We start from the raw sequence: 26,900 nt of genomic DNA on the forward strand, positions 1-26,900 counted from the left end.
GTTCCCTACGGTGTAAATGAAATAGAATCTTGAAAGCGTAGCAGACGTTATGAGGCTTGTGCATCAAAAACAGTTGTCAAAAGATAATTTTGCAATCTATTAAAATAATGGACTATTTTGCTACTCACTTCATATTTTATTGTTTACCATAAATATTGACAAATAAATGCATTATGATCAGTACAGTGTAAATCATTTAAGAGATAAAGTCTGTCAAGATCTGGTCTATTATAGTAATGAAGCGATGCACAATGTTCGGTGTCACTGCTTGGCTCTCCCACGTGCCATAGTCCCTGACCTATCGTCTGCTTTGTCGTCTGCCATGTAAATACACTCGGGTCATTCTGACTTTGTTTTCCGCCAACCCAATATTTAGCTATAAAAATAAAATAAAGGTATATCTGACTGCAAAACTTATATAACCTTTGTATCTTTTTTCATTGTTAACATGAAAATGTCAAAATGGCGACTTTCTATCCGTACTGACGGAGAACCACCATCATGCCACAATGAACAAATAGGAAACTGTACCGAAACGCAAACATACTGTAAGTTTTTTTTTGTTGGTATTTTGGTATGTCTTGCTTACCAATCTGAAAGGACCAACAGCTTTGTTGACAGTCAAATTTAAAGCAGACCCATTGAGCATCGGTTCGGAAATGTTTGTTGCAGTCTTAATCTGCATAAAACAACATCAACGTTAAACTAGTTTAATGTTATACCGTCGCCTTGACAACATTCAAAATGAAGCATTTGTTTACTTTTCATAGATATATACCTGTATTGCTCACATTTCAAATAACAAGCTAAAAAATAATATCTGTTCGGGGTTGTTAAGTCATCGTATTATTCCATACTTTGCTCAGTGTGTGTTTGGATAGACGTTTCGGCATACCAAACTCCGACGCAGTGGTCCACCTTTGCTTCGCTAGCCAAAAATACCCCCACTGTGATGAGTTTGTCAGTATACTTAGAAAGCCGAGGAGTTTAAGTAATAGAAAGAGCATCGAAACACGAGGCTATCTGATTTGTACGAGGGGGGCATAGCCCCCGAGTATAAATCAGATTGCCGAGTGTTTTGGTGTTCTTTCTCTTTTGTATCATAGTCAAACATAAAAACCTGTTCCCTGATACCACAATATGAAACCCCACAAAAAAGGAACCAATGAACGAGCATCTGAATATGATATTTCCATCGCTATCCCTTCCTCTGTCGTCACAATATGTAAACCCCGGACAAAATGAACCAATCACTGGGCACGCTCTGGTGTGCGGGTAACTAATACCTGCACTCCAGTTAACGCACTGTGCATGTATATGTATACGATTTAACTCTGTCACATTTTCAACAGAAAGGTCCCCAAACTATGATACAATCATCTTTAAAATTCCATTGATATTATAAAACGGTCGCAGAGTTTACAGTACACCTCTTGTTTCAAGAAACCGTGTCTTTTTAGTAACTTGCGTTACAAAAGCAGAATCAAAACTATTCGGCGTACTTTGCTATGTACAGTACTTCCCGCAGCTTAAAGGAACATTTTACCTCAGAAACAAAAATATTTTTCATATTTAGAAAGAACAAATATGAGGTTTATAATGTTTAAATAATGGTTTTAGAGCACGTTAGGTGCTTATTGTTTAAGGCGAGTATAGCAGAATGTGCGTGCAGGTATTTGTCATCAAGGCAGCAAAGTGTAAACAATGATGTAGTTGGACTTCCATACAAAATACTTTATCATTATATATTTCTACTAATAGTAAAAAAGGGGCAAAAGAAGATTCAGGAGGTTAGACTAATGAGCAACTTTTCGGAAACTATAACAGGACACAAAAATAAAAAGCCTTTTTAAGAAATGAAAATAAAAACATGACTTGGATGTAATGACCATCCAAAGAGCAGGGTTCACACATATTCATGGTTGCCATAACAACGTAATATACAGAAATAAGGAGAAAAACATTACCTTTTACAATTGCCAAAGTTCTTAAGAACTTATCAAAAAACTTTATCTTTGCTATTGTATTCGGTTCGACGAGAGCCGCGTGTTCCGAATGGCATTTGTCTTGCGCTTGTTGCCATGTCCACATTGTAGTGTATATTTTAAAGCACATCCCAACAGCTGCAGAGTACAAATAGCTTTTGTCCGGACATTCCCCTGAAAAAAATGTGTTGTATTTACCAAATCTCAAAATAAATGAAAAATACTTTGATATTGACGAAATTGGCTTGAACCATGATGGTATGATGCCGGTGGTGAGGATGAACAACTGTGCGATACGGGCGACACAGCATCGATAGTACAATTATAAATGTAAAATGTCGATTACACTTTCAACTACCTCTACAATATCAAGGTATTGATGTAGTAATATCGTTACAATATCGAGGTAATGATGCAGAAATATCGTTACAATATCGAGGTTTTGATTTAATGATATCGTTACAATATTTATGTATTGATGTAGTAATATCGTTACAATATCGATGTATTGATGTACATGTAGTTATATCGTTACAATATCGGGGTATGATATTGAAATACCGTTACAATATCGAGGTATTGATGTAGAAATATCGTTACAATATCGCAGTTCTAAGTAGAAATATCGTCACAATATCGATGTATTGATGTAATAATATCGTTAGAATATCAAGGTATTGATGTAGTAATATCGTTACAGTATCGATATTTTGATGTAAAAATATTGTTACAATATCGAGGCATTGATGTAGTAATGACGTTACAGTATCGATGTATTGATGTTAAAATATCGTTACAATATTGCGTTTTTGATGAAGTAATATCGTTAAAATATCGATTTATTGATGTCGAAATATCGATATAACATCGCAGTATTGATACAGTAATATAGTTACAATATTGATGTATTGATATAGTAATATCGTTTTAATATCGAGATATTGATGAGAAATATCGTAACTACATGTAAATCGATATATTGATGTAAAAATATCGTTACAAAATCGAGGTATTGATGTAATAATATCGTTTAACAACTATAGGGTTGTATTGGAATCCGAGTCGGTGATACCCCTGACGAAAAGAAAACATCTGAAGTTTATTAAATTACATTTGGAATTAGAAACAATTTGGAATTATAAACAAAGCTGGACTAATTCATCAAATGCTTATCTTATTCGATCTATTAAGTTTTATTGTTTGGTGACTCTCCAGTATCCATTGAATAAACAACAGAACATATGCAAATTAGCTTTAAAAGTTAACAATAAAGAGTTTATACAGTCAAACCTGTGTTAAAGACCACCTTCGAAAAAAGACCAATATTTGAATAAAGACCATTCTTCGGTAAACCTCTATTGATTAAAAGAACTAAGTTACCTCAAAATAAAGATCACTTGTCTGTAAAGGCCATATTCAGTATCTCCTTTGGATGGCCTTTGTTCACAGATTTGATTGTATAGTCAGTGAACGGATTCCAAAGACTTTAACCACCCAGTAATCTAAGGATTTCTGATCGCGCGGGTTCAAACCCTGTCAGGGGCAAGCCATAGTTTTCATAACATTCATTGCTCAGCACTGGTTGGTTGGTTACAGGAACAGATTAGAGATTGCTTCAATAAGTTTATAGGTTCCAACACAATCGAACTAAAATGAATTTGTATAAACTAAAACACTGCACATTAACTGATCAAACGGAAGACATACTTGTGAAGCCTATTTCACATATGAAATAAGAAGGTAGCGAACAGTTGTCGTCATTCAGGAGAATACGGTGTGCTTGATCAGCAAAATATGTGGCCGCGGCACAATTCTCGTGAAATCCCTCTGGGTATCTGAAATTATGAAAATACATTTCCTTTAAGAATGAAATAAATGGTCATAATTTAAAATGCTTTGACTATCAGATTCCTGTCCTGAAACAGACTACTTTTGAAACACTGAATCATTGTCGAATATTGATACCTTAAACTGCATGTGAACACGAAAAGAAAACCTCAATTATCAGGATCTTAACCAAGTCAGGACTATAAAATATGAAAAGACACAAAATTGCAAGAAGAAAGGTGTACGTTTTTATAATAAAATCGGTTCTTTTGTTTAGTTGGTTAAAGGGTTACACATATTTGAGCAAATGTGATTAATGAATTTTCAGCTGTACTGAAAGAACCGCCGACCGTTGGATAGCTTCACAATCACAAATTCTTTGTTTGTTTGATTGGGTTTAACATCACACCGATACAGTATAGGTCATATGGCGACGTTCCAGCTTTCCTGGTGGAGGAAGACCTCAGGTGCTTCCGTGCATTACTTTAGGCCTGCATTATTATTTCCGGCACCTGAGTAGAACCACCATCACAAATATCTATTATAGTTATAATGTTATAATTAACAAACCCAGCATCATTCGGCTCCCCTGGGTGAAAGTAGAGTTTGGTGTCAACAGTTGTATTGTCAACCCAAAGCCAAGTTCCTTCATGTCCAAGATCAGAAGCTCCAACCCAGTAGCGTGACGTCACGGCTATTATTTGCAGGATAGATAAAGAATTAATGTAAGTCTTAGACTTAATAAATTAAATTTTATTTCAAAGATGTTTATGTTTAACAAGTATCTAACTAGGTTTATAATATATTTTATATATATCATGGTGACAAAAATGACATTATTTTGTGATTTTTACATAAAAGTGCAATTTTCATTTAAGATAATGAAACAGTTATGAAACATTTACATGTCAAATTCAATAACCAGGTTTCAAAATAAAATTCTTCCGGTTTGTCATGAAATATAACCAGATCTCCGCCATCTTCAATGCACTTGTCACGTGATTGTTGCCATGATAATTTTCGATCACTGTACGGTTTGAAGCACTTGTCGTAAAAATTTAGATACCTGTATCCCACTATCTTACATTGCTGGTCTGAAATAAATTGATTATTTGTTAATATACATGGAGTAGGTATATTTGAGTTACATAAGAGGAAAGCACTTTCAAAAAGTTCATGAAATACAGTTCACGTCGTCACTTCCGGAGTTTAAGTGTAAACGACAAAGATGCTTTTTTTTTAAAGATCATGTGATGTTAAGAAATTTGATTAATGAATCTGTTCCCTCATTTCTGGAAAAAGCTCAAAAATGATATAGATTTAGATAAAAGTATATAACTTGTAGCTCAGTTTGAGGGACTCATCTGAGTTCGAACTTCAAAACTTTGTCGTGTATTCAATGAATTTGAAATTTTGGTACCAATGTTAGGAGATGCTGACGGAGGAATTTTGGGACAAGGGTGGCCAATCAACGTGTCAAACAAATGTATTGAATATAAATAGTGATGACAAAGAGCAATTAAAAATATTCAATTCTAGAATCGAGAAAGTGACCGAAACAATAAATATCATTTACAGATAAAGACTATGGTATGCAAACGTCATTGTTCGGGTAAAACAAGTTTCATACTTTAGGATTGTCGTAAAATAGATTGCTATAACCTTCGATTGCGATTTATTCATCTAAATTAAAACTAAACACCATAATTATTTAACTAAGCAGTCCAGTAACTGAACTGTCTAGATGTGGCTGAGCTGTCTAGGTTTCACTGTATTTATTTGAATCACTTAATATAGGGAGATTGACACATTTCCAGAAAGATTTTTATTTGTTGAATCCCTTTATTCCCCCATCTAGCATGCTTGCTCAACTAATGGTTAGCATATGCTGCGCCCTTATCTTTAAATCACGAGCTCTACACTTACCATTTCAGGTTTTATAACGTCATTTTTTACCAATACTAGTAAAACATTGAGCTTTGTTGAGAAGGCATGATGCAATAAGCTTAACAAAAATATCTAGTGACAAATCGTAAGCATGGTGGACAAGAGTCAGTATGTTGGAATCGGGGAAGTATTAAGTTAATGTCGCTAATACTAAGTTTTAATAGTTGTATACCTAAAGTAGTTTGACTGAGCATACCTTTAGAGTACATTGTAGGCGCCGGAAATGGCAGAATTTGAGACTGTGTTGTCTTGTAACTTGTTGTTGATGTGATGGCGGTCGTCGGCTTCGACGGAATCATCAAAGTTACAGAATTACAATTGCTGAAAATGTAAAAAAGTTTTAGAATGTGAAATAAAATTGCGATCATATTTGCGCATGATTGTTTTGGTGGGATGCTTAGGATTTTTTTGGATGTCTCTTAAGACAATGCAATGGGTGGAAAAGACCACCAACCTTAGAAACTTTATAACCTACTGCATGGTTTGCGTGAATGAATGATTTGAAGAAAATGAATGATTTGAAGAAAATGTTTGATTCAATAGCAAATATGTTTTGTAACTTTAAAGTTAGATTGTGAGACAAGTTGATGATTTTGCCTATTTGTAGATTATTCGTATAAAAATAATTCTGTTTTTATTTGATAACCGATGAGCAGACGATAAAATATTGGAATTTCTGGCGGTATTGAAGCTCAACACCAGATCTTTGTGCGACAATGTGACTAAATATTACAATGTTTAATGTGTACGGACAGATGCAATGGAATAAAATCGTAGATCTAAGCAGATAAAAGTAACAATTTTACAACTCACTTATTACAGAATTCGGTTTGACAGCAACCGGAACAGGAAGTTGCGCTTCTTTTACCTACTGGTATCATATAGTTACCTCTGTCACACTGAAATGCAAAAAGTTAAGCGTACCAGCAAATATAAAACACTCCAAATCATTGACATATAATTGTTTACAACGCTTGCAATGTAATATCTAACATACAGAACAGTTTTTATAAGACAAATAAAGGCTTTTCGTACGTAAAACCCTAAACTAGTCTAGACAGTGCATGTGATTGTAAGAATCATAAAGCTGCATATTCACTTTTATTTTACCATTGTCATTTATATTATGAAATAGAATGCATATGAATATGCATTAGTCGTTTTCAGGAGGCGTGTCGTACCGATCTTTCACCGTCACTTAATGAGAAATCACGAGTCGTTAAAAACGAAGACGAAATACTTCTTCCTGTATTGCTTCGTATTTTGGAACTTAAAAGCAGTTTCATGTTTTTGTGTCATGAGAAAATCTAAAAGAGACATTGAGAGCTGCAGTTAGTACATTGTAAATGTGAGAAAGTTTGTCTCCATATTGACTGACCGACTGACCGACAGGTGTTATACATCTTGAAAGCACTGTTTATAAATGTACAAAACTTCAACTTTGTTCAACAGTACTGGTGGCTAGATAGGGTGCATTTATTTGACCCAAACATCAACTGAAGTAAAAATGAAGCCAGTGAGGAGGATAAATTTGTCAACTTAGAAACAAGCTATATCGAAAAGTTTACTTACCTTTTTACAGCCAGTTTTATATAACTTGTCACCTCCGATACCGACTATATCTTCAATGGAACAATGCTAAAACAAAAGTATACGTTATGAAGTTTTTTTAATGATTTATCTATTGATATATTTCACACCTTTTAAAATTTAACCTATGAACTTCCAGCGTTTGCAACATGCAATCATCAGTTAATGCAATTTGACCAGTTAAACCTCGTTTTCATTTTAACAGTCCAAAATTATACATCAAATCACTTTTGTACTCCAGCTAGCCTCGTTTTTATTTTCCGAGTCCAAACATCCTTATCCTAGCTCTGTCTAGCATCATTTTCATTTTCAAAGTCAAAAAAATTATATAAATTCTTATAAAAATCCTTATTGTACTCGAAGTAACAAAATTCTGTCAAAGAATTGATGGTGTGAAATAAAGATGTCATTCTAAATTGCTGAGTACAACACTGATTCTGATTTCTCGTTTAGGGCACGCATTTTGTTTTACTTGTGGACCATACGCCCTTTCTTTTCAAGGAATGTCACGAAAGTGTCACATTAAAATGTCCGTGATAACCACCCTATAAACACATTTTCACAATTTTTCATGTTACTTGGTGACTATATGCCGCTTTTCATGGAATGTCACGAAAGTGTCAAATTGAAGGTTCCATGATAACCGCCGTGTGTACACATCTGGGGATGTTTCTAAATTCCACATTCCATATGACTGCTTAAGCCTGTGCTAGAGGGACTTGGTGGGTTACTTGCAGTTTCCAGTATACTGTCTATGGACATCCTCAATATACCATCATGGATGAATTACATAATGTGTTATTACAATGCTATGATAAAGTTTTATAATATTTTACCTCATCTTGTCCGCAAACTACCACAGTTTCGCAATCACCTGGCAACGCAGTTCCTTTTTGACAGTTAAAACATAGAGGCCCGCGTGCACTAGGATATGGTTTGTGAGCTGAAATACGCAAACATAGCATTTATCAATTGTATTACTAGTATTTTGGAACTGAACAAAATGTCTTCATAAAATCACATCATCTAAAATTGCCAAAAATAATGAAGACATCAGTGTACCTATAAAGCGCCACTGTCTTTAAAGGAGCTCCACTGAGGTCATACACCCATGTAACATAAAGTTTGAAATTCTTATATAGATCAAGTGAAAAACTTGAAATACCAAAAAATCGACAAAAGATGATAAAAAAAAATATTCGGAATGAAATTGAATATCGATTTCTGTGCGATTCTTAGCCCGATATGAGCGAAAAGTGCTACAAAGCTTTTCATTTCTGAGCCATTTTTCACAATAAAATGATTATTCTGGAGTGAGGGAATGATCTGAAAATGTGCAGACAAATTATTGATTCCGACAGGGTCTTTCAAATAGAATCTGAAAGACCCTGATTCGACTCAATAATCTTGGAAAAAATATAACCAGTTCTTTCATGTCAAAAATCCTTAGTAGAGTCCTTTTAAAAACGTACGAAAAGTTTCAGATAAAAAATCGCACATGTATCAATTGATGAACATGTTTTTTTTTCAAATGTGCTCACAGCAATGGACAAGAAAATAAAAGAAAAATATACTTTGTACAAATGATTATCTATTCTATGTTCAAAATGCACGACACATTAGTATTTTAATCTTCATAGATTCATAGTCATATAATAACCCATGTAAATAAGCGCTGTTCGTCAAGATGTGTCTCATCTTCTACCCAACTGTGATGGGTTTAAGCCTTGTCGCGGCCATGTCTCCTCATGTAAAGTCAAGTCAGTTTGGTTCTAAAAGCGTTCTTGAAAGTGATTTATAATATGTGAAAGATTAAATGTAAAGGACCGTTTAAAGAAATAGAACTTAAATAATAAAACTTAAAGAAATAATTTGAAAACCTCTTACGTTCCGAATTACATCCGTGTGTGTTACAATAATCACCATGGCAACATTGTAAGCACGTGATTATGTCATTTGATTCGTCATCAGATATTAATAGGGAATCACTGATCACATGTCTCTTTTTATGTACCCAATTGATACACCTCTGTAACAAATATTTTTAAAATACTCAATTATTTATGTTATTCACTCACCTTTACCCTATACTTAGTATATGAAAAATATACCAAAATACCATTTGTATTACAAAATGCCTCTAGCATCATGCAGAGGGCCAACGTCTCAAAAACCAGTCCTGTCTAACAGTTAACTTTTAATCGTGCATACAGAGCAATATGTTTACATAATTCATAAACAAAGTTAAAATGGGGTAATAAATCATAACACCATTGCATAGTAATATATAGTTCACTCTCAAATAAGATAAAAAAAATGGGTAAATGTACAAAAGTACTCGTAGAATAATAAAAAACTTGTATTGCTTTTTTAAAATGTCATTTTAGCGCTATAAGTACGTTTTAAAAATGTCATGTTAGCATTATAAGCAGAGTTCATTTCATGATCAAACATGATTATGAACATGTATTATAGATTCTAAATTACAGAGACACGGGAGCGAATATGATGGCATTATATCTTTTTACCACACACACTTATTTAAGTGAAATACAAGGCACATTATCCCTCAGGAATGAATAAATTTGTTCTTCTATTTACATAAAAAACACTTAAATAATGTTTTTTGGGCATGTTTGATGCTTATGACTTGAAGAAAGTAGCACTGGAAAAGAATTATTTTGTAGCATTAGTAGCAAATTGTAAACAAAGAAGTATTTTGACTTCCATACAAAATACAATATCACTATAATTGTACTAATTGCCAAAAAACAACAAAAGCTAAAGATGGTTCAAGTTATTGGGAAATGAGTATTCTTTTTTGAAACGACACCAAAAATATAAAGCTTTTGAGAAATGAAAATTAAGCCATTCCCTAGTAATATAAGGCCTTTAAACAAACAAACATCGGGAAAACATGTTATCTTAAAACTTGTGTTTGCGTCAAATAAAGCAAAATTCTAAACTTACCACCCTGTCCAAGCAGCCTGTGTTGTAGAATACGTGACCACTGTGAGATACGATTTGTTTTGTGTAACACACCTGCAATTTGATATTTCATTTGTTCTGATTAAATAGTTTGATTGATATTGTAACTGTATATTACTGTCGGTGAATCACTCCCATTGTTATAGATATAAAACGGAGATCTCCACAAGTATGTGTCAACTACTACCATGCGTAATACATTCAAAATTTCACCTAGAATGTTAATATTTATACAATTATTTAAACTAGATATATTTTTCTGAAAGTTTATTTTATTTTATCTATTTGGAGAAGTGCCGATTGCAATTTCACCAGAAAACAGTTGCCCCCCCCCCCCCCCCTTAATCAAAACCGATCAAAACAACTATCAAAATGATGTCGTTCAATACAATAGCTGCTGCAATTCTTAGACTATTCTTAGTGCTTGATAGTAAAAAAAAATGCTTGATATAGTTATCTCCTCATGTTTACAGGTTGGGGTGATGATGGTGAACAAGTGTGCAAAGTTTCAAAGCCATATGTCAATGGACTTTGAAAATATTTGAGGTATTACAAAAACTTTAACATAAATTCTAAATCGAAAAAGGGGCATAATTCTGTCAAAATGCTTGATACAGTTATCTCCTCCTGTCTACAGGTTGGGGTCATGATGGTGAACAAGTGTGCAAGGTTTCAAAGCCATATGTCAATGGACTTTGAAAATATTTGGGGTATTACAAAAACTTAACATAAGTAGTTACGCCGACGCGGACGCAGACGCCGACGCAGACGCCGACGCTCGGGTTACTACAATAGCTCTACTTATTTTTATCGAATAGTCGAGCTAAAAATGAAGTTGTACCTCGTGATCCCCACATTGAGTCACGTGATCACAGTCACGTGGGAATGGTAGTCGCGTGCAATCAAAACATTTTGAACCAGCATCTGTAAACATAAATAGATACACTGGTTTTTGGTATACATAACAATAATTACTATAATAAGTAATTCAGTAGAAAAAGACATATGTAACAAAATATAGGTAATTTTTCAATATGATTTATTATTCATGCTAATTCTGAATCAGATTTATAAGAAATCTATATATTGCGAGATAATTATCATGTTGCTAACAGTACGAACCTGTGTGTACTAAAAATGATACTATGAAAATAAAGATGGACCAGTTGATGTCTTCCATTACTCAATCTATTCTTCTCAGATCTTGTTCAACACCTGAAATCGTAAACATGTAACAATGTATAGTTTTAAGAATGGAACTCGCGTCGATTACAATACAAATGTATAGTTATTTTTGTTTTAACATGTTCATACAAATAATATATACAGTCAAACTGTTCATAAAAACCAACGAAAAGTTAACAATTAAAAGAAACAGGCGTGGAGCAATAAACGTCTTCGAGAGTCGCATATCATATATGAATTAACACGATTCTACATCCTTAAAAATGAAATAGCACGTGCACGTGTAAACCTTCTTTTCAAAAAATCCTTTGAACATAGGAAAACTACTCTTGTATCATTATAAAGAGAAAGGTCCGCTGCTTACGTTTTAGTGTCACCATTAAATTTGACCACCATAGGAAGCCGTTTCAGAGTACATTTTTGGGGTAGCAATAACATTTCTAAACATTTGGGTAAATAAAGGAATATTGGTGAAATAGGAGTTCAGTTACGATAGATACATAATCTTCCACTCAATGTCATTCTATATTAAAATGATGATTTATTGATAAATAATCATAGATATTGCAATTTGTTTCTTACCAAAAAAGGTCAAAATTCAAAAGAACTGGTTACAGCGAATTTATTTTGACGGCTATACCGAGTATTCAGTGGTTATGAATCAATTATCTGTTGCTGTTACAATAAATTGCAGTACTTGGTTCACTATGAAAATATTATTTCTCTTTTTCCATTTACCGACGCGGAAGGAATAACGTAGAATCTATGTCCGATGTTGAACTAGGTTTAACAATAACTAAACTTAATTTTAAAAGAACAAAACTTACACTTGTACTTCCTGATGATATCAATATTTAAAGATTGTCACTTAATTGTTCATACAGTTTTAAATAAAAGAACCATGGCACTACATATCACTCAAAAACGTCTACACTGTACAACGTTTGAAGCGTTACGCTATCATAAACAGTGTTCAATGTACGTGAATATAACGTGAGAAACTGTCTTCCGTACAAATTCTGTCATTATGCTTCCAGGTGAGAAGTACAGTAATTATTTTACCGAAAATCGAATTTTCAGAACGAGAAGCAAAAATGAATTTGTGCATGTACTAACCATTAAAGAATTTCCCTTCAATATATGAATTCGAAATATCAAACTCTTGAAACGTCAAACAGTTTGCTCAGCCTGACGACGGTTTAAGTTTTCTACAGTACTTTTTTTGTAAAAGCTTGTACGAAAGAAAACTTAAACGTCCCAGCCTTCAGCCGTCAGAAAGCTTCAAATACAATACAAACACCTCTTTAAAATAGAATGTGTAGTAACATTTCCAAATATGATAACTGGTAATAGGCGAAGCCTTACAAATATTGAGCTGTACGAGTTTGTTATCAAAAATATCTCAGAATTAAGATAATTTTGTTATAGTGAAATTTTATATACACCTAGCGAATTTCATTGGCTGAATGTAGATCATGTTTAAAGAAACTTAGATACCATACCGTTACTCTAGTGCAATAACTAATTATCTACTATTGAATTTAGGACTTATTCCGTTACTGCCCTAGGGTGACGATACTTCATATATGGATAATAAACATTTTTCAGCACCAGTGAACGAATTCAGACCTACCAACATTGTCATATTTTCATTTTTAGCTCATCTGCTAACCTTATAGGTACTGGTAGCGTTATAAATGTTTTACAGTATTCACACTTTGCCCTATTTTACTTATCTTATGAAGGAGTTCATTTTTCAACTGTTGGCAATCTCTAAAATAAGCCGGGGAAAAACACGTTTAATTCCATGAGTACCGCCTGTTTATTATTGCTTTACTTAGTCCTGTTTTACTTACGGAAACACAATCAAGTACGTTTATATCATTATCCTCTTTCGTTGTCACAAATAAACGTACTTAAAATTATTGAAATACCAAAGGTGATTTAGTGGTACATCCGAGTTCATATTTCTAATTTCAGTTCATATGGAGTTTTTAATGTCGGTTCATTTACTGTCAGTATATATCCAAACGTTATAGGGTTATATTTCAGCATATAACATGTAGAAGCCAGGATATATAAAATATGGAACAGAATTACTGCATTTATTCCATCTTGCTTAGTGATAACATAGCTTATGACATCGGAAACCTTTATTTTGCTGAACTACATTATGGTTAATGGTAACTGAATGTGATGTCAATGTAACTTCATTTGAGCCGCGTCATGACAAAACCAACATAATGGCTTTGCGACCAGCATGGATCCAGACCAGCCTGCGCATCCGTGCAATCTGATCAGGATCCATGCTGTTCGCTATCAGTTTTTCTACATGTAATAGAGTTGGTAAGCGAACATCATGGATCCTGATCAGACTGCGCGGATGCAGAGTAGACGAAAATGAGTTACGGCTGCTCCGGCTGTCTGGCTAACTTCACGAACATATCTATTTAATCAAGGATAAATTCTATAGAAACGAACACAATGGTAAAGTTAATGTAAACTTGGGGGTAATGAAAATGAAAATTTTACATACATGTAGAGGCAGGATACCAGAGTATTCCTGACGGACACACCAATACCCGTGGACACCCGGTCAGACCCCCTAACCATCCCACCATATCGGGTTCTGCGGAATGGAGGCTGGGCCTCACAGGGGCCAGCCGGAATTTGCCTGATATGAGCTGAAATGACCATCTATATCATTTAACGATTTAGTACACTTAAAAATACAAAGATTTGGATAAAATGCAAGCGACAATCTCTTAACCCTGGTTATGCAATTCATTTTGGTCTGCCCTTGCATTCGACGTAACATTGGTCAATTACAAGACGTTTTTAAGTGGATCTCGCTCCTCTTACCTCTAACGTTGAATTTAGTTCAATGAGTGCAAGCATATGTGCACTACAGTCAACGTGACATTGATAAGTCTGAACATGTTGACCCAAATGTTGCCAGTTTATTTGCTAATGTTGAAAGGTTATACAATCTCAAAGTTGACACTATACATTCAAATACAGCATTCAGTGTACAATTTTTTTACCTGCTTGTATGTATTTATAGTTTTGCTTTTGAACTGAGAATAAATAATCTGGTCAGGTCAACAAGAAACATGTATTCGAAAAACACTCTAGTGACGGACGGACTAGGCTATGGTCGTGGTAAATTCCCTGCATTACCGTCACCTTGTCTAGCACAGATCTACATGAACAATGAAGGTAAACAAATAAAGGCTCTCTTTTTGTCTAGACTTGTTAATTAAGAATCAAATCTTGGAAACAGAAAAACAATATTTTATTTATAAGACCAATGCATGGAATAGGAGACTCGACAAACATATACTTTAAATTCTTATATAACGTATACTCAACTATAACCTTGTTTGAGAAGGAAAATTAATTGTCACATGATATATTCTACCCTGTTAAAGGAAAGGAAATAAACAATGCAGCAAATATTAGTACCTGTATCAAAGTTACCCACGATAAATAAATAGCAAATGTATCAGAGTAAATCATGATGAATAAATTACAAATGTATTGAAGTTAAGCATAATAAATAATTGACAAGTGTATCTTAGTTAGTCATGATAAATAAACAACAAATGTACTATAGTTAATCATGATAACAAATGTATTATTGTTAATCATGATAACAAATGTATCATAGTTAATAATGATAAACAAATAACAACTGCTGTAAACATTTTATCTAATTGATATTGTGTAACTGGCATGCAGTTATTAGAATCATACAGTATTGAGGAATCATAACATCTTAAACAAATAAGTACTTTTTTAATGTTTGCTACTAAAACAGACTAGTATCATATCAAAAACAAGAAAAGCATTGATGCAAAGCATCAAAGGGCGTCCAAGCAAGAAATGCAGCAAGTGAAGATGAACTAGTACACATATGATGACAAGATATTCTTATTAACTACCAGAAATGTATATCACTTATGAATGAGCGGACGACAGACATTGTTCATTATGAACTTTGATTGGCATGCTAGAGATTAGAATATTACTTGTTATTTCTTTATGATCGTGGTTATTAATAGCAACGGATATACATGTATGCAATTGTAACAGGATGGATAATTCGAGTGTCTTGATACATTTTTGGTTGTTTGAGTTGTTTCCCTTGGTTTCCCGCAATTTTGATCATGTGACTAGTTTTGTCTTTGTTGAAGCGGCTTTGTGAAAATTAAGATCAGACATTTTCTTAGTGTTTTAAATTTATTTAAAATTTGGATTATTGATAGTTGGTATTTATGATTTTGAGTTGTATTTGGTTATTATCAGTGTTTTAAAGAGTGTATGTCATAGATTTGTTTTTAATTAAGTAATGATTGTGGTCTTAATTGAAATATCATTAGTTTTCGTGGTTTGAGAATTGTTTCAGAAAAAGCAGTAAATCTATCTTTCTATTAACTTAATATCACATTTCATTCCCATCACTTTGCACATTTTGTTTATTATAATTTGCAGAAATTCCAGCACAGAGAGTTTGGAAGTATGTGTGTTTTGAAGAAGATGATGTTATATGATATAATTGTACATTCAGTTCCACAAACTGGTAAGTTTGGATATTCTCTATGATTGTTATGTATTTTATGATTATTTCATTAAATGAACTATTTATGTTAATGACAGCCAATAGAAAGCATATAACTATATTATATGTTAATGTACCTATGTGTAATGTGTTGCAAATATCTATTTGTAATTGATCAACTAAGTAAGGATGTTTTTATAATTGATAAATATGCTTTTCAGATATAGGAACTGGATTTTACTTTATTTTTATGTTGATATAATTTGTTTACTTTCAGAGTGTCGATTGATTTGATCGATTCGATTGAATGAGATTTATTGACGATTCATTGACGATTCATTTAGTTTGTCGATCATTGATTGGTTTACTGATGTTTGGATATATATGTAAGATTGATATACATGTATGTGAACTGGAAGATAAATAAATACATTAGAACTGTGCACAGTTATTTGTTTGGAAAGACATCTTTGATCCATATTTAGACGCCGCAGCGATATAAGAATAGAACCCAATTTCTTGGTTATTACAACCTTTCAATTTCAACCAAGTTACAAATGGCGCCCAACGGGGGACGGCGTCAACAGATCAAGATCGGTGACGTAGAAATATTTAGCAGATGAGCAAGGAAGTTCCTGGAACTGATGTCAACCGACTTATTGGGAAGACGGGCTATTATTCACAAAGTTAACAAGGACGGACCAATTTCACCCAAGAATCAACCATCTAGACAGACGTATGGAGTAAAGATGAACATTTAGAACTGTAAATTGTGCAGATATCATTTTATGTGTGATATATGAACAAATGTGACATTAGGACTTTATCTATTTATTATTACAAGTGAATGTTGGTACAGTGTTCTATTGGCTGCAAAGTTGTTCAACAGATTGTAAGTAGGAATATTTGATATGTGATTATTCAATTAATTGCAGTTGACCGATTAACAAAAATATATATAAATTTAGAAATAACAGAGTATAAAGTATTTGTTTGTGTTATTTAATATTGATTCTTTTGCAACTGCAGTTTTTTGAGTAATATGTGTGATTGATAAATTGTAAGTCTGAAAGATTTCACCTTTGCATGATTAATTAAATAACAGGTGAAGGCTCCCAATTCAGTATCAGTAATGTACCTTTTCTAACTGTCAATCAATCTAATTCCTTCTAATTAAATCTATTTCTTTTATACTGCTGATTGTGAAACAATTCTCTCCTAAATTCATTAAAAATTAGAGTGTAAACAAATCATTGATCAATACACTTCTTGACCTTTTGATTTAGTGTACAATTTGATAATGTAAGTATTTCCCCTTTGATTGATTCATCAAATTTCAGGTTTGCTGGAAAATTCTGTTGTTTGGATTTATTTTAAGGTATCATACACCTGTGTGTAATTATTCCTGAAGGTTCTACTTAGGATTGTTTAGTAAACAAAGCTACAGATTTATCAGCTGTTGTGGATTGGAATTTCATTTGTATGCAAATTAGTTGACCTGTATTTCAGGGATTCCCATTTTTCATTGGTTTATTGATTGTGATGTAGAAGTCATGTGATTTTTTTGCTGCATTTTCATTGGATATTGTATTTACAGCAGTGATGTCAGTGTCACATGGTCATTTTACTATACAACTATTGATAAATGTGTATTGATGAATTTGACTTGGCCTATATAGAGTTAAATTGGTATACTTGAGTAAACAAAGTGTTATCAATTGCAATTGTGTGTTATTGATTGCATAATTAATATATTAAAGGTACTTTAATTAAAAGAAAACATATATATAATAAACAATTAAAGATTGACCTATAAAAAAAAAAAAAAAAAAATGATGTAAATTATTGAAATATAAACTTTCAATAATTTATTAGCCATATGTGTGTTGTGATTTCTTACAAACTAGTAAGAAATTAACTTTTAAATTAATATATTTGTTTCTTTATTTAAAGAAATAATTATAGTAATTTTGTCAAAGTGATTTTTTTGCAATTGTTTGATTATTATCAAGTAATTGTTTAAAACACTTAGAAAACAAAACAAACAACAAAACATGTACATGTATAAAAAAAAATTTTTTTGTCTTTTAAGTTACTGATAAAATAAATCAGAAACTTAATTAATATTTTATTATCAAAACCGAATTCACTGTTATCGCGTCGCATAATATTGTACAATATCGGTATTTTGATCGTGAAATTTAAAATAATAGAAGGTTACATTATTATATTGAAAAGGCCTAAAGAAATTTGTTTGATTAATATTGCAAAGTGAAATTAATTGATTGCAAGTGGTTGAATTGTGAAAAAGGGTTTTCAACAATTTGGAAGGAATATTGTATTAATTGAAAGGAAAAATACTATAATTGTGTTGTGATTTGTGATTCATAAAATATAAAAAAGACACTTATTTGAACATTGGGTGCGTTTATATTTTGATGAAATAAGATCATCAGCAGAGGAGCAAATATTACGATGTGATTGAACGGAAAAGTACACGTTGAACATAATTACCTAACTAAGTGTGACTATTTGAGTAAAAACTTAGTTTGAGTGGGATTTATTTATTTGAATTACAGATTCATTATATTGGAGAGTTCATCAATCAACTTAAGTGAAGTTGAGTGAAATTGGGATACGTCCGGAGTGCACTTACTTGAGTGAGCATATATTAAGTAAACTTAAGTTGAGTGAAAAGCTTAAGTGAAAAACTTAAGTAAATAGTGAAGTGAAATACTTAAGTAAATAGTGAAGTGAAATACTTAAGTGAATAGTGAAGTGAATAATTAAGTGAATAGTGAAGTGAAATACTTAAGTAAATAGTGAAGTGAAATACTTAAGTGAATAATGAAGTGAAATATTTAAGTGAATAGTGAAGTGAAATACTTAAGTGAATTGTGAAGTGAAATACTTAAGTGAATTGTGAAGTGAAATACTTAAGTGAATTGTGGAGTGAAATACTTAAGTGGATAGTGAATACTTAAGTTGAGGAAATACTAACATCAAGTGAATACTTAAGTTGAGTGGATACTTAAGTTGAGTGAATACTTAAGTGAATACTTAAGTAAAAACTTAAGTGAGTTAATTCAGAAGTGGATTCATTTGGTGATTTTGAGAGAAGTGAATTTAGAAATCTAATATGGCAACCGGAGGAAAGGAAACGAAGAAGAGTGAGGATGTGATAAGTGAGGAGGAAAGACAAATATTTGATGTGTTTCATAAATTATCTGTGAAACCAGAGAAATGGGAAACTCCAGAAGATTTAATTACATTCGTTGAGTATGTCAAAAGTTTTAAAAGTGGACCTTCAACTAAGGTAGTAACAGATGAGAGTAGTTCTAAAGGGAGTTACCAATTTCCGAGAATATCTACATTTTACGGAGAAGATAATAAAGGAGACGTGAGCTGGGAGACATTTTATTTTGAAATTTGTTCATTGTTAGCTGACAAATATTTTACAGATGACCAGATACTTCTTGGTATTCGTAGAGCAGTTAAAGGAAATGCAAGTGATGTAGTGAGACGACTTGGGATTGGAGTTACAGTGAAAGAAGTGTTGACGAAATTGGAAAGTACATTTGGAAATATAGAAACAAAGGAGAGCATTCTTAGAAAATTCTATTCCACAAAACAATCAAATGAGTCTATTCTTAGTTTTTCATCAAAATTGGAAGAAATATTTACGCAGGCAGTCAGTTTGAAAGCTTTGAAGAAAACAGATGATGAAATATTAAAGCAAGTACTGTACCAAGGATTAAGACCAGACATTAAACATTTAGCAGCTTATAAGTGTGACACTATAGATGATTATGATCGTTTCAAAATAGAATTGAGGAAGGTAGAAGCTGAACTAAAGTCAGAATCGGAATCTACTACTAAAAGATGTAATGTGGCAGCAAATTTAGAGAAGAAAGAAACTTCAGAAATGTCAGAAGTGAAAGATCTTTTAAAGAAGCTGAATGACAGAATTGATAATATTGAAAAGGAAAAGAAACAAGATCAACATCAATACAATTACAATAGATTTCCAAGAGGATACAGAGGTTCATGGAGAGGTTCTAATTACAGAGGTTATAGAGGAAGAGGTAGAAATGACATTAGACCTGCAAGACCTATTGGTACAAACACGTTTCAGCCAACTTGCTATAATTGCAATGAGAAGGGACATCTATCTAGAAACTGCCCACTAAATCAGCCAACATGTTTTAAGTGTAATGAAAAAGGACACATTGCCAAGCACTGCCCAAAAGAATAAGTGCTCAGATTTCGGAATCCAATCAGGGCACTACTATTAATAGAGATTCCAAATTAGTAGGAAATACCAACGAGGTTAATATATCCATCAACAACATAGATACAACAGCTTTATTAGACAGTGGAAGTTGTGTTAGCCTGATTTCGCAGTCTTTTCATAACAGCCATCTTCAACATATTAAAATTCAGCCTTTGGAAAACATATTGAACATTGAATGTGCTGATGGAAAACAATTACCTTATTTAGGATATCTTGAATTAGAACTCAGCATTAAAGTGGGACTGCCAAAATCTAAATCTCTGACATGCCTGTTCTTAGTAACACCAGATACAGATTATTCCACAACAACTCCAGTCATTCTTGGGACAAACATATTGAACGAATTACTAATGGAATGTAAACAAAATTTTGGGGAACAGTTTCTACAGAAGGCGCAACTACACACTTCTTGGTATTTGTCATTTAGATGTTTGGTTTTAAGGGAAAAAGAATTAAAGAAGAACAAAGATAGACTAGCCATAATTAGAAATGCTACACCTCATAGATTGATCATCCATCCAAATGAAACTTTGAATATCCAAGGATACATGGACAAGGAAATAGATTATCATCCCACAGTCGCAATTACTCAGGAATCTAAAGAATCATCATTACCTGATTACATTGATGTCACACCAAGCGTTGTAAACTACAATTATGGAAAGAATAATGAAGTTACAATCAGCATCTCTAATTTAACAAGCAATTCAGTGACTATTGCTCCAAAAGCTATTTTGTGTGAGCTACAACCAGTGACAGTTGATGAAGAAGTTTTTAATAGGATGGAAGATACATATATACATGATGACCTGATAGAAGGAATTAACATAGACAATAGCAAACAACTCGATGATCACCAAACATTACAGATCAAACACTTGCTATATAAACACAAAGATATTTTCTCCCACAGTGATACTGATATCGGAAATTGTACTATGATGAAACACAGAATAGATTTAATAGATGAACTCCCATTCAAACAAAGACATAGAAGAATACCTCCGATGATGATTGATGAAATAAGAAGACATTTAGAACAATTACTTTCAGCTGGCATTATAAGAAAATCAAAATCTCCTTGGGCTTCAAACGTGGTTCTTGTTCGTAAAAGAATGGCAAACTGAGACTTTGTGTAGATTACAGGATGCTAAACAATAAAACGGTCAAAGATTCGTACGCTTACCTCGCATTGAAGAAGTGTTTGATGTTTTGAAAGGAAGCAGATATTTTTCAACCAGAAATCTGGGTATCATCAAGTAGAAATAGAGGAAACACACAAAGAGAGGACTGCTTTTACCTGTGGACCGTAAAGATTCTGGGAGTATAACAAAATGCCATTCGGGCTAAGTAATGCACCAGCTACATATCAAAGATTAATGGAGGAATGCTTAGGAGAGTATAATATGAAGATCTGTGTAATTTATTTGGATGACCTTATCATATTCAGCAACACTTTTGAAGAACATTTAGAAAACTTGGACAAAATTCTTACCAGATTAAAAGAGTGCAACTTGAAACTTTCAGCAGAAAAATGCTTCTTCATTCAAGAAAAAGTGAAATTCTTAGGACATATAGTGAGTAGGGAAGGAGTAGAGACAGACCCGGAAAAAATTGAGAAAAAAAAAAGAACTGGCCTTTACCAAAAACATCAGATGATCTGAGATCATTTCTAGCATTCTGTGGTTCCTATAGAAGATTCATCAATAATTCTTCCAGAATAACAAAACCATTATCGGAATTGCTACCTCCAACATCAAAGAAATCAAAGAAACATTTTAAAGAGTGAAAATGGACCGAAACCGAGGAAGAGATATTCAATAGACTTAAAGAAATTCTTTCAACTTCACAAATTTTGGCATATCCAGATTTTGATCTTCCTTTTGAATTGCATACAGATGCATCGTCCAAAGCTTTAGGCGCTATCCTTTACCAAGTCCAAGACAACAAAAAACGTGTAATATCCTATGCCAGTCGTGCACTTTCAAAATCGGAGAAGAATTACTCTGCATTTAAATTGGAATTTTTGGCTTTGAAATGGGCGGTGACGGAAAATTTTTCAGACTATTTGGCTTTAAAGCATTTTACAGTTTTAACAGACAATAACCCTCTCACTCATGTCTTAACAACAGCTAAATTGGATGCTACAGGACAGAGATGGGCATCAGCTCTTGGAGAATTCAACTTTGATATTATTTATCGGGCAGGAATCAAGACTGCTGATGCAGATGGAATGTCTAGATACCCATATGAGGAAGTACAGCAGAATGGAACAGACATGGTGAAAATTGACAACAAGATAGTGAAAACAATATGCAGCAGTATTATTTTTCCTCCTTACATTGAAACATTACCAACTACTAGTATCAATATAATAGAAGCTACAGAATCACCAGAAACTCCTATGGCACAAATTGAAATGAGGGAAATAAGACAAAATCAAAGACAAGATGAAACAATTGAGAGGTGGCGGAGGGCTGTGATAGACAATAAACTACCAAGTAAGAACATAAACAGGGATGACATCTTAATGAGAAGTAACTTCAAGAACTTTACAATGAAAAGAGGTATCTTACATAGACATTTAGAAGAACAAAAGGTAGACCAACTTGTCATACCAACTTGTTATCGCAACGATATATTAAAGGTCTTCACGACGATGTAGGCCATCCTGGAAGGGAAAGAACTTCAGCACTTTTGAAAGAGAGATTTTATTGGCCAAGGATGATAGCAGATGTAGATAATCATTTGTCAAAATGTAGTCGATGTTTACGTCGTAAAACAAATGTTCACAGTCGAGCTCCTTTAATAAATATTACAACAACATACCCATTGGAAATGGTGTGCATGGATTATCTGACGTTAGAACCAGCAAAAGGAATTGGAAACATTTTAGTAATAACTGATCATTTCACAAAATTCGCTATGGCAATCCCAACAAAGAATCAAACTGCAAAAACAACAGCAGAAGCTTTTTATAACAACTTCATCATACATTATGGAATTCCTACAGCAATACATTCTGATCAAGGAGCAAACTTTCAATCAGAGATCATTAAAGAATTATGTGTTATCACACAGATGAAAAAGACAAAGACTTCCATATATCACGCCATGGGTAACGGAATTACAGAGCGATTCAACCGGACGCTTCTTGATATGTTAGGTACTTTAGAAACTTCACAGAAAACGGATTGGAAGAAGTACATACCAACACTAGTCTACGCATACAATTCAACACCACATGAAACAACGAAAATTTCCCCTTTTGAATTAATGTTTGGCAGAAAGGCAAAACTTCCTATTGATGCTGTATTTCAACAAGCAACAGATGAAAATGAAACAACAGAAATGCCTAAAACAGACTACATCAAAGAATTGAAAGAACGTATGGAAAGGACAAATCAAATAGTTAAAGATATCTCTGATAAAGCAAGACTTAAACAGAAGAAATATTTTGATAAGAAGGCCAAGGCAGCAACTATATCTGTTGGTGACAAAGTACTGGTAAAAATTTTGAAATTTGATGGTAAGCATAAAATTGCTGACAAGTTTGAAGAGGAACTATATAAAGTCACTGAACAACCCAGACATGATATACCTGTGTTTAAAGTGAGATCGGAAATATCAGGAGTAGAGAAGATACTACATAGAAACCATTTGTTTCCAGTCCAAAGTCAGGAAACAACAGAAGAAGAGTTAAATATGGATATAATCGATGCATCGAAAGGGATGGAAAATGAAGATGATGACGATAATGATGATGATGATTCTGACTCAGATAATGGATACGCAGTTGTTAATAATACATCTGAATTTGGGGACGCCCATAATCCTTTACCTTTGACAGAAGATCATGATATACCGAAGGCAGAAAATAAAGTAGACATAGAAAACAAAGGAACAGACGAAGAGGAACTTGAATCTAATGAGATTGAAGAAGTGGATGACATAGAAATACAAAGTGTGGATTCAAATCATCATGAAGAACATGTAGATTCAGATGACACACCTATTGAAATACACACAGGTATAGACAACGACTCAGATGACAATTCAGAAACAAGCACGGAAGTGACAGATGAAAATTCACATGTTGATGAAGGTCCAGGAATTGAAGAAATCCCTGAAGAGCCTCCACCAAAACCACCTCCAAGGCCTAAGCCAACTCCAAGACGTTCTGTAAGAGAACGTAAACCACCAAATTGGCAAAGTGATTACCACATGAATCGAATGGTACCAAGACCATATGATACCAATCTACAGGCATTAGATGTATTGATGAATTCTGGCGTATTGAACAGGATTGATATTCATGTGGCACAGAAGTTATTAAATACATTGTCTGATTGAAATATTGTATTCAGTACTTTTGTATTTAATTTTATATGTAATGTATTGTTTGAATTTTTGTAATTTTTTAACCTTAATTGAATAAATTTATATTCTAATCATTGAATAAAAGCCAATATAAATTAAAATAATTCAGTATATATTGCGAGGTCGCAATATTTAAGAAGGGGGAGGGAAGAATTGAATTTATATAGACTGTTGTAGAGATTAACTTTATATACTTGAAGTTAACTGATATTGGAAGAGTTGTAAAAAATTTCTGATTGATTCAGAATACTGATGAGTTATATTTTGAGAATTGTTTTCTTCAAATAGAATTATTTGATGTGGATTATTCTTTGTATATATGATAATGACGGGACGTCATTTTCTAAGGTGGGGAAGTGTGTAACAGGATGGATAATTCGAGTGTCTTGATACATTTTTGGTTGTTTGAGTTGTTTCCCTTGGTTTCCCGCAATTTTGATCATGTGACTAGTTTTGTCTTTGTTGAAGCGGCTTTGTAAAAATTAAGATCAGACATTTTCTTAGTGTTTTAAATTTATTTAAAATTTGGATTATTGATAGTTGGTATGTATGATTTTGAGTTGTATTCGGTTATTATCAGTGTTTTAAAAGTGTATGTCATAGATTTGTTTTTTAATTAAGTAATGATTGTGGTCTTATTTGAAATATCATTAGTTTTCGTGGTTTGAGAATTGTTTCAGAAAAAGCAGTAAATCTATCTTTCTATTAACTTAATATCACATTTCATTCCCATCACTTTGCACATTTTGTTTATTATAATTTGCAGAAATTACAGCACAGAGAGTTTGGAAGTATGTGTGTTTTGAAAAAGATGATGTAATATGATATAATTGTACATTCAGTTCCACAAACTGGTAAGTTTGGATATTCTTTATGAATGTTATGTATTTTATGATAAGTTCATTAAATGAACTATTTATGTTAATGACAGCCAATAGAAAGCATATAACTATATTATATGTTAATGTACCTATGAGTGATATGTGTAATGTGTTGCAAATATCTATGTGTAATTGATCAACTAAATAAGGATGTTTTTATAATTGATAATTATGCTTTTCAGATATAGGAACTGGATTTTACTTTATTTTTATGTTGATATAATTTGTTTACTTTCAGAGTGTTGATCGATTCGATTGATTGAGATTTATTGAAGGTTTATTGACGATTCATTGACGATTGATTTTGTCGATATTTGGATATGTAAGATTGATATACATGTATGTGTCAGAACTAGAAGATAAATAAATATATAAGAACTGTGCACAGTTATTTGTTTGGAAAGACATCTTTGATCCATATTTAGACGCCGCAGCGATATAAGAATAGAACCCAATTTCTTGGTTATTACAACCTTTCAATTTCAACCAAGTTACACAATCATTTATAATCCATATGTGTAACGCATGATAAACACGTACCACACCTTTGTAATTGTCCCTTATTATGTTATCGCTATTAGCGAAGACCCCCTCTTAAGGTATCTGTTCACACTTGAAGTTAGTAAAAATATGACACTGGTTAAAGTTACATTAAATAAATTTCATAAAAAACTAAATAGCGACATTTCATTAATAAACTGGGTTTTATATCGACTCCAGGTCTTATTTTGGTGTCCAAACAACCAAAATGAGTTTTATTAGCATAAAAATAGGTAACCTCATTGTGGCGAAATGGGAAATACAATTTCTGTTTGCATGAGAAACTCCGCTTTCGGATCATCCGTACATCAATATTAAATCAACAATCATGACTATAAGTAGCAGTCCTAATTTAACGGTATATTTCCGCATTGTAACGGATGTTTTCATACAAATTTAATCTTTTTACGAGATTATTACTTTTACTGAACCCCAGGTTTAGTGCACCGTGAAGCTTAAACGGTTAAAGTGTGTTTTGCACAAAAAATATCACATTTGCTGTGTTCGGATAGCAACTATAAAAACTGTGACGTAGCGCATACACGAGCCCATTATAGTCTTCATTTGCATGTTAAAATTCGTATACGAACTTTAGTGGTACCGTGGGGTTTCCCGTTTAAAATCCTTATTTATGAACAATATTTGATGCGATTTACAATAATACTATAAAACAGGTTAATGAAACTGTAGAATGTTTGATTTTTAGGCCGACGGCAAAATAT

At 33.0% G+C, this 26,900-nt stretch overlaps 2 protein-coding genes across 3 annotated transcripts; one reads left to right on the top strand and one right to left on the bottom strand.

The window, feature by feature from the left end:
- Positions 1-98: 98 nt before the first annotated feature.
- Positions 99-12,456, bottom strand: LOC132747265 (macrophage mannose receptor 1-like). 2 transcript variants are annotated; one of them, XM_060736593.1, is made up of 14 exons: positions 12,350-12,456; positions 11,460-11,552; positions 11,179-11,261; positions 10,320-10,391; positions 9,237-9,378; positions 8,186-8,292; positions 7,332-7,397; positions 6,573-6,658; positions 5,956-6,080; positions 4,718-4,906; positions 4,383-4,506; positions 3,693-3,820; positions 1,968-2,159; positions 99-376 (listed from the first exon to the last, which is right to left on the bottom strand). In XM_060736593.1, exons 2-14 carry the CDS (start codon positions 11,515-11,517, stop codon positions 144-146), a joined length of 1,605 nt encoding a protein of 534 aa, XP_060592576.1. In that variant the 5' UTR covers positions 11,518-11,552; positions 12,350-12,456; the 3' UTR covers positions 99-143. The 2 variants fall into 2 exon arrangements, with proteins under 2 accessions (XP_060592576.1, XP_060592577.1); XM_060736594.1 differs by lacking the exon at positions 12,350-12,456 and adding an exon at positions 12,105-12,327.
- A 10,645-nt stretch (positions 12,457-23,101) lies between these two features.
- On the top strand, positions 23,102-26,021 carry LOC132747250 (RNA polymerase II subunit 5-mediating protein homolog). The gene is made up of 3 exons (XM_060736576.1): positions 23,102-25,300; positions 25,524-25,611; positions 25,877-26,021. The coding sequence occupies exon 1, from the start codon at positions 23,102-23,104 to the stop codon at positions 24,728-24,730; it is 1,629 nt and encodes a 542-aa protein (XP_060592559.1). The 3' UTR covers positions 24,731-25,300; positions 25,524-25,611; positions 25,877-26,021.
- Positions 26,022-26,900: the final 879 nt, after the last annotated feature.

Source organism: Ruditapes philippinarum, unplaced genomic scaffold (genome assembly GCF_026571515.1).
Source record: "Ruditapes philippinarum isolate M1 unplaced genomic scaffold, ASM2657151v2 ctg7_1_1_1_1, whole genome shotgun sequence".
NCBI classification, from domain to species: domain Eukaryota; kingdom Metazoa; phylum Mollusca; class Bivalvia; order Venerida; family Veneridae; genus Ruditapes; species Ruditapes philippinarum.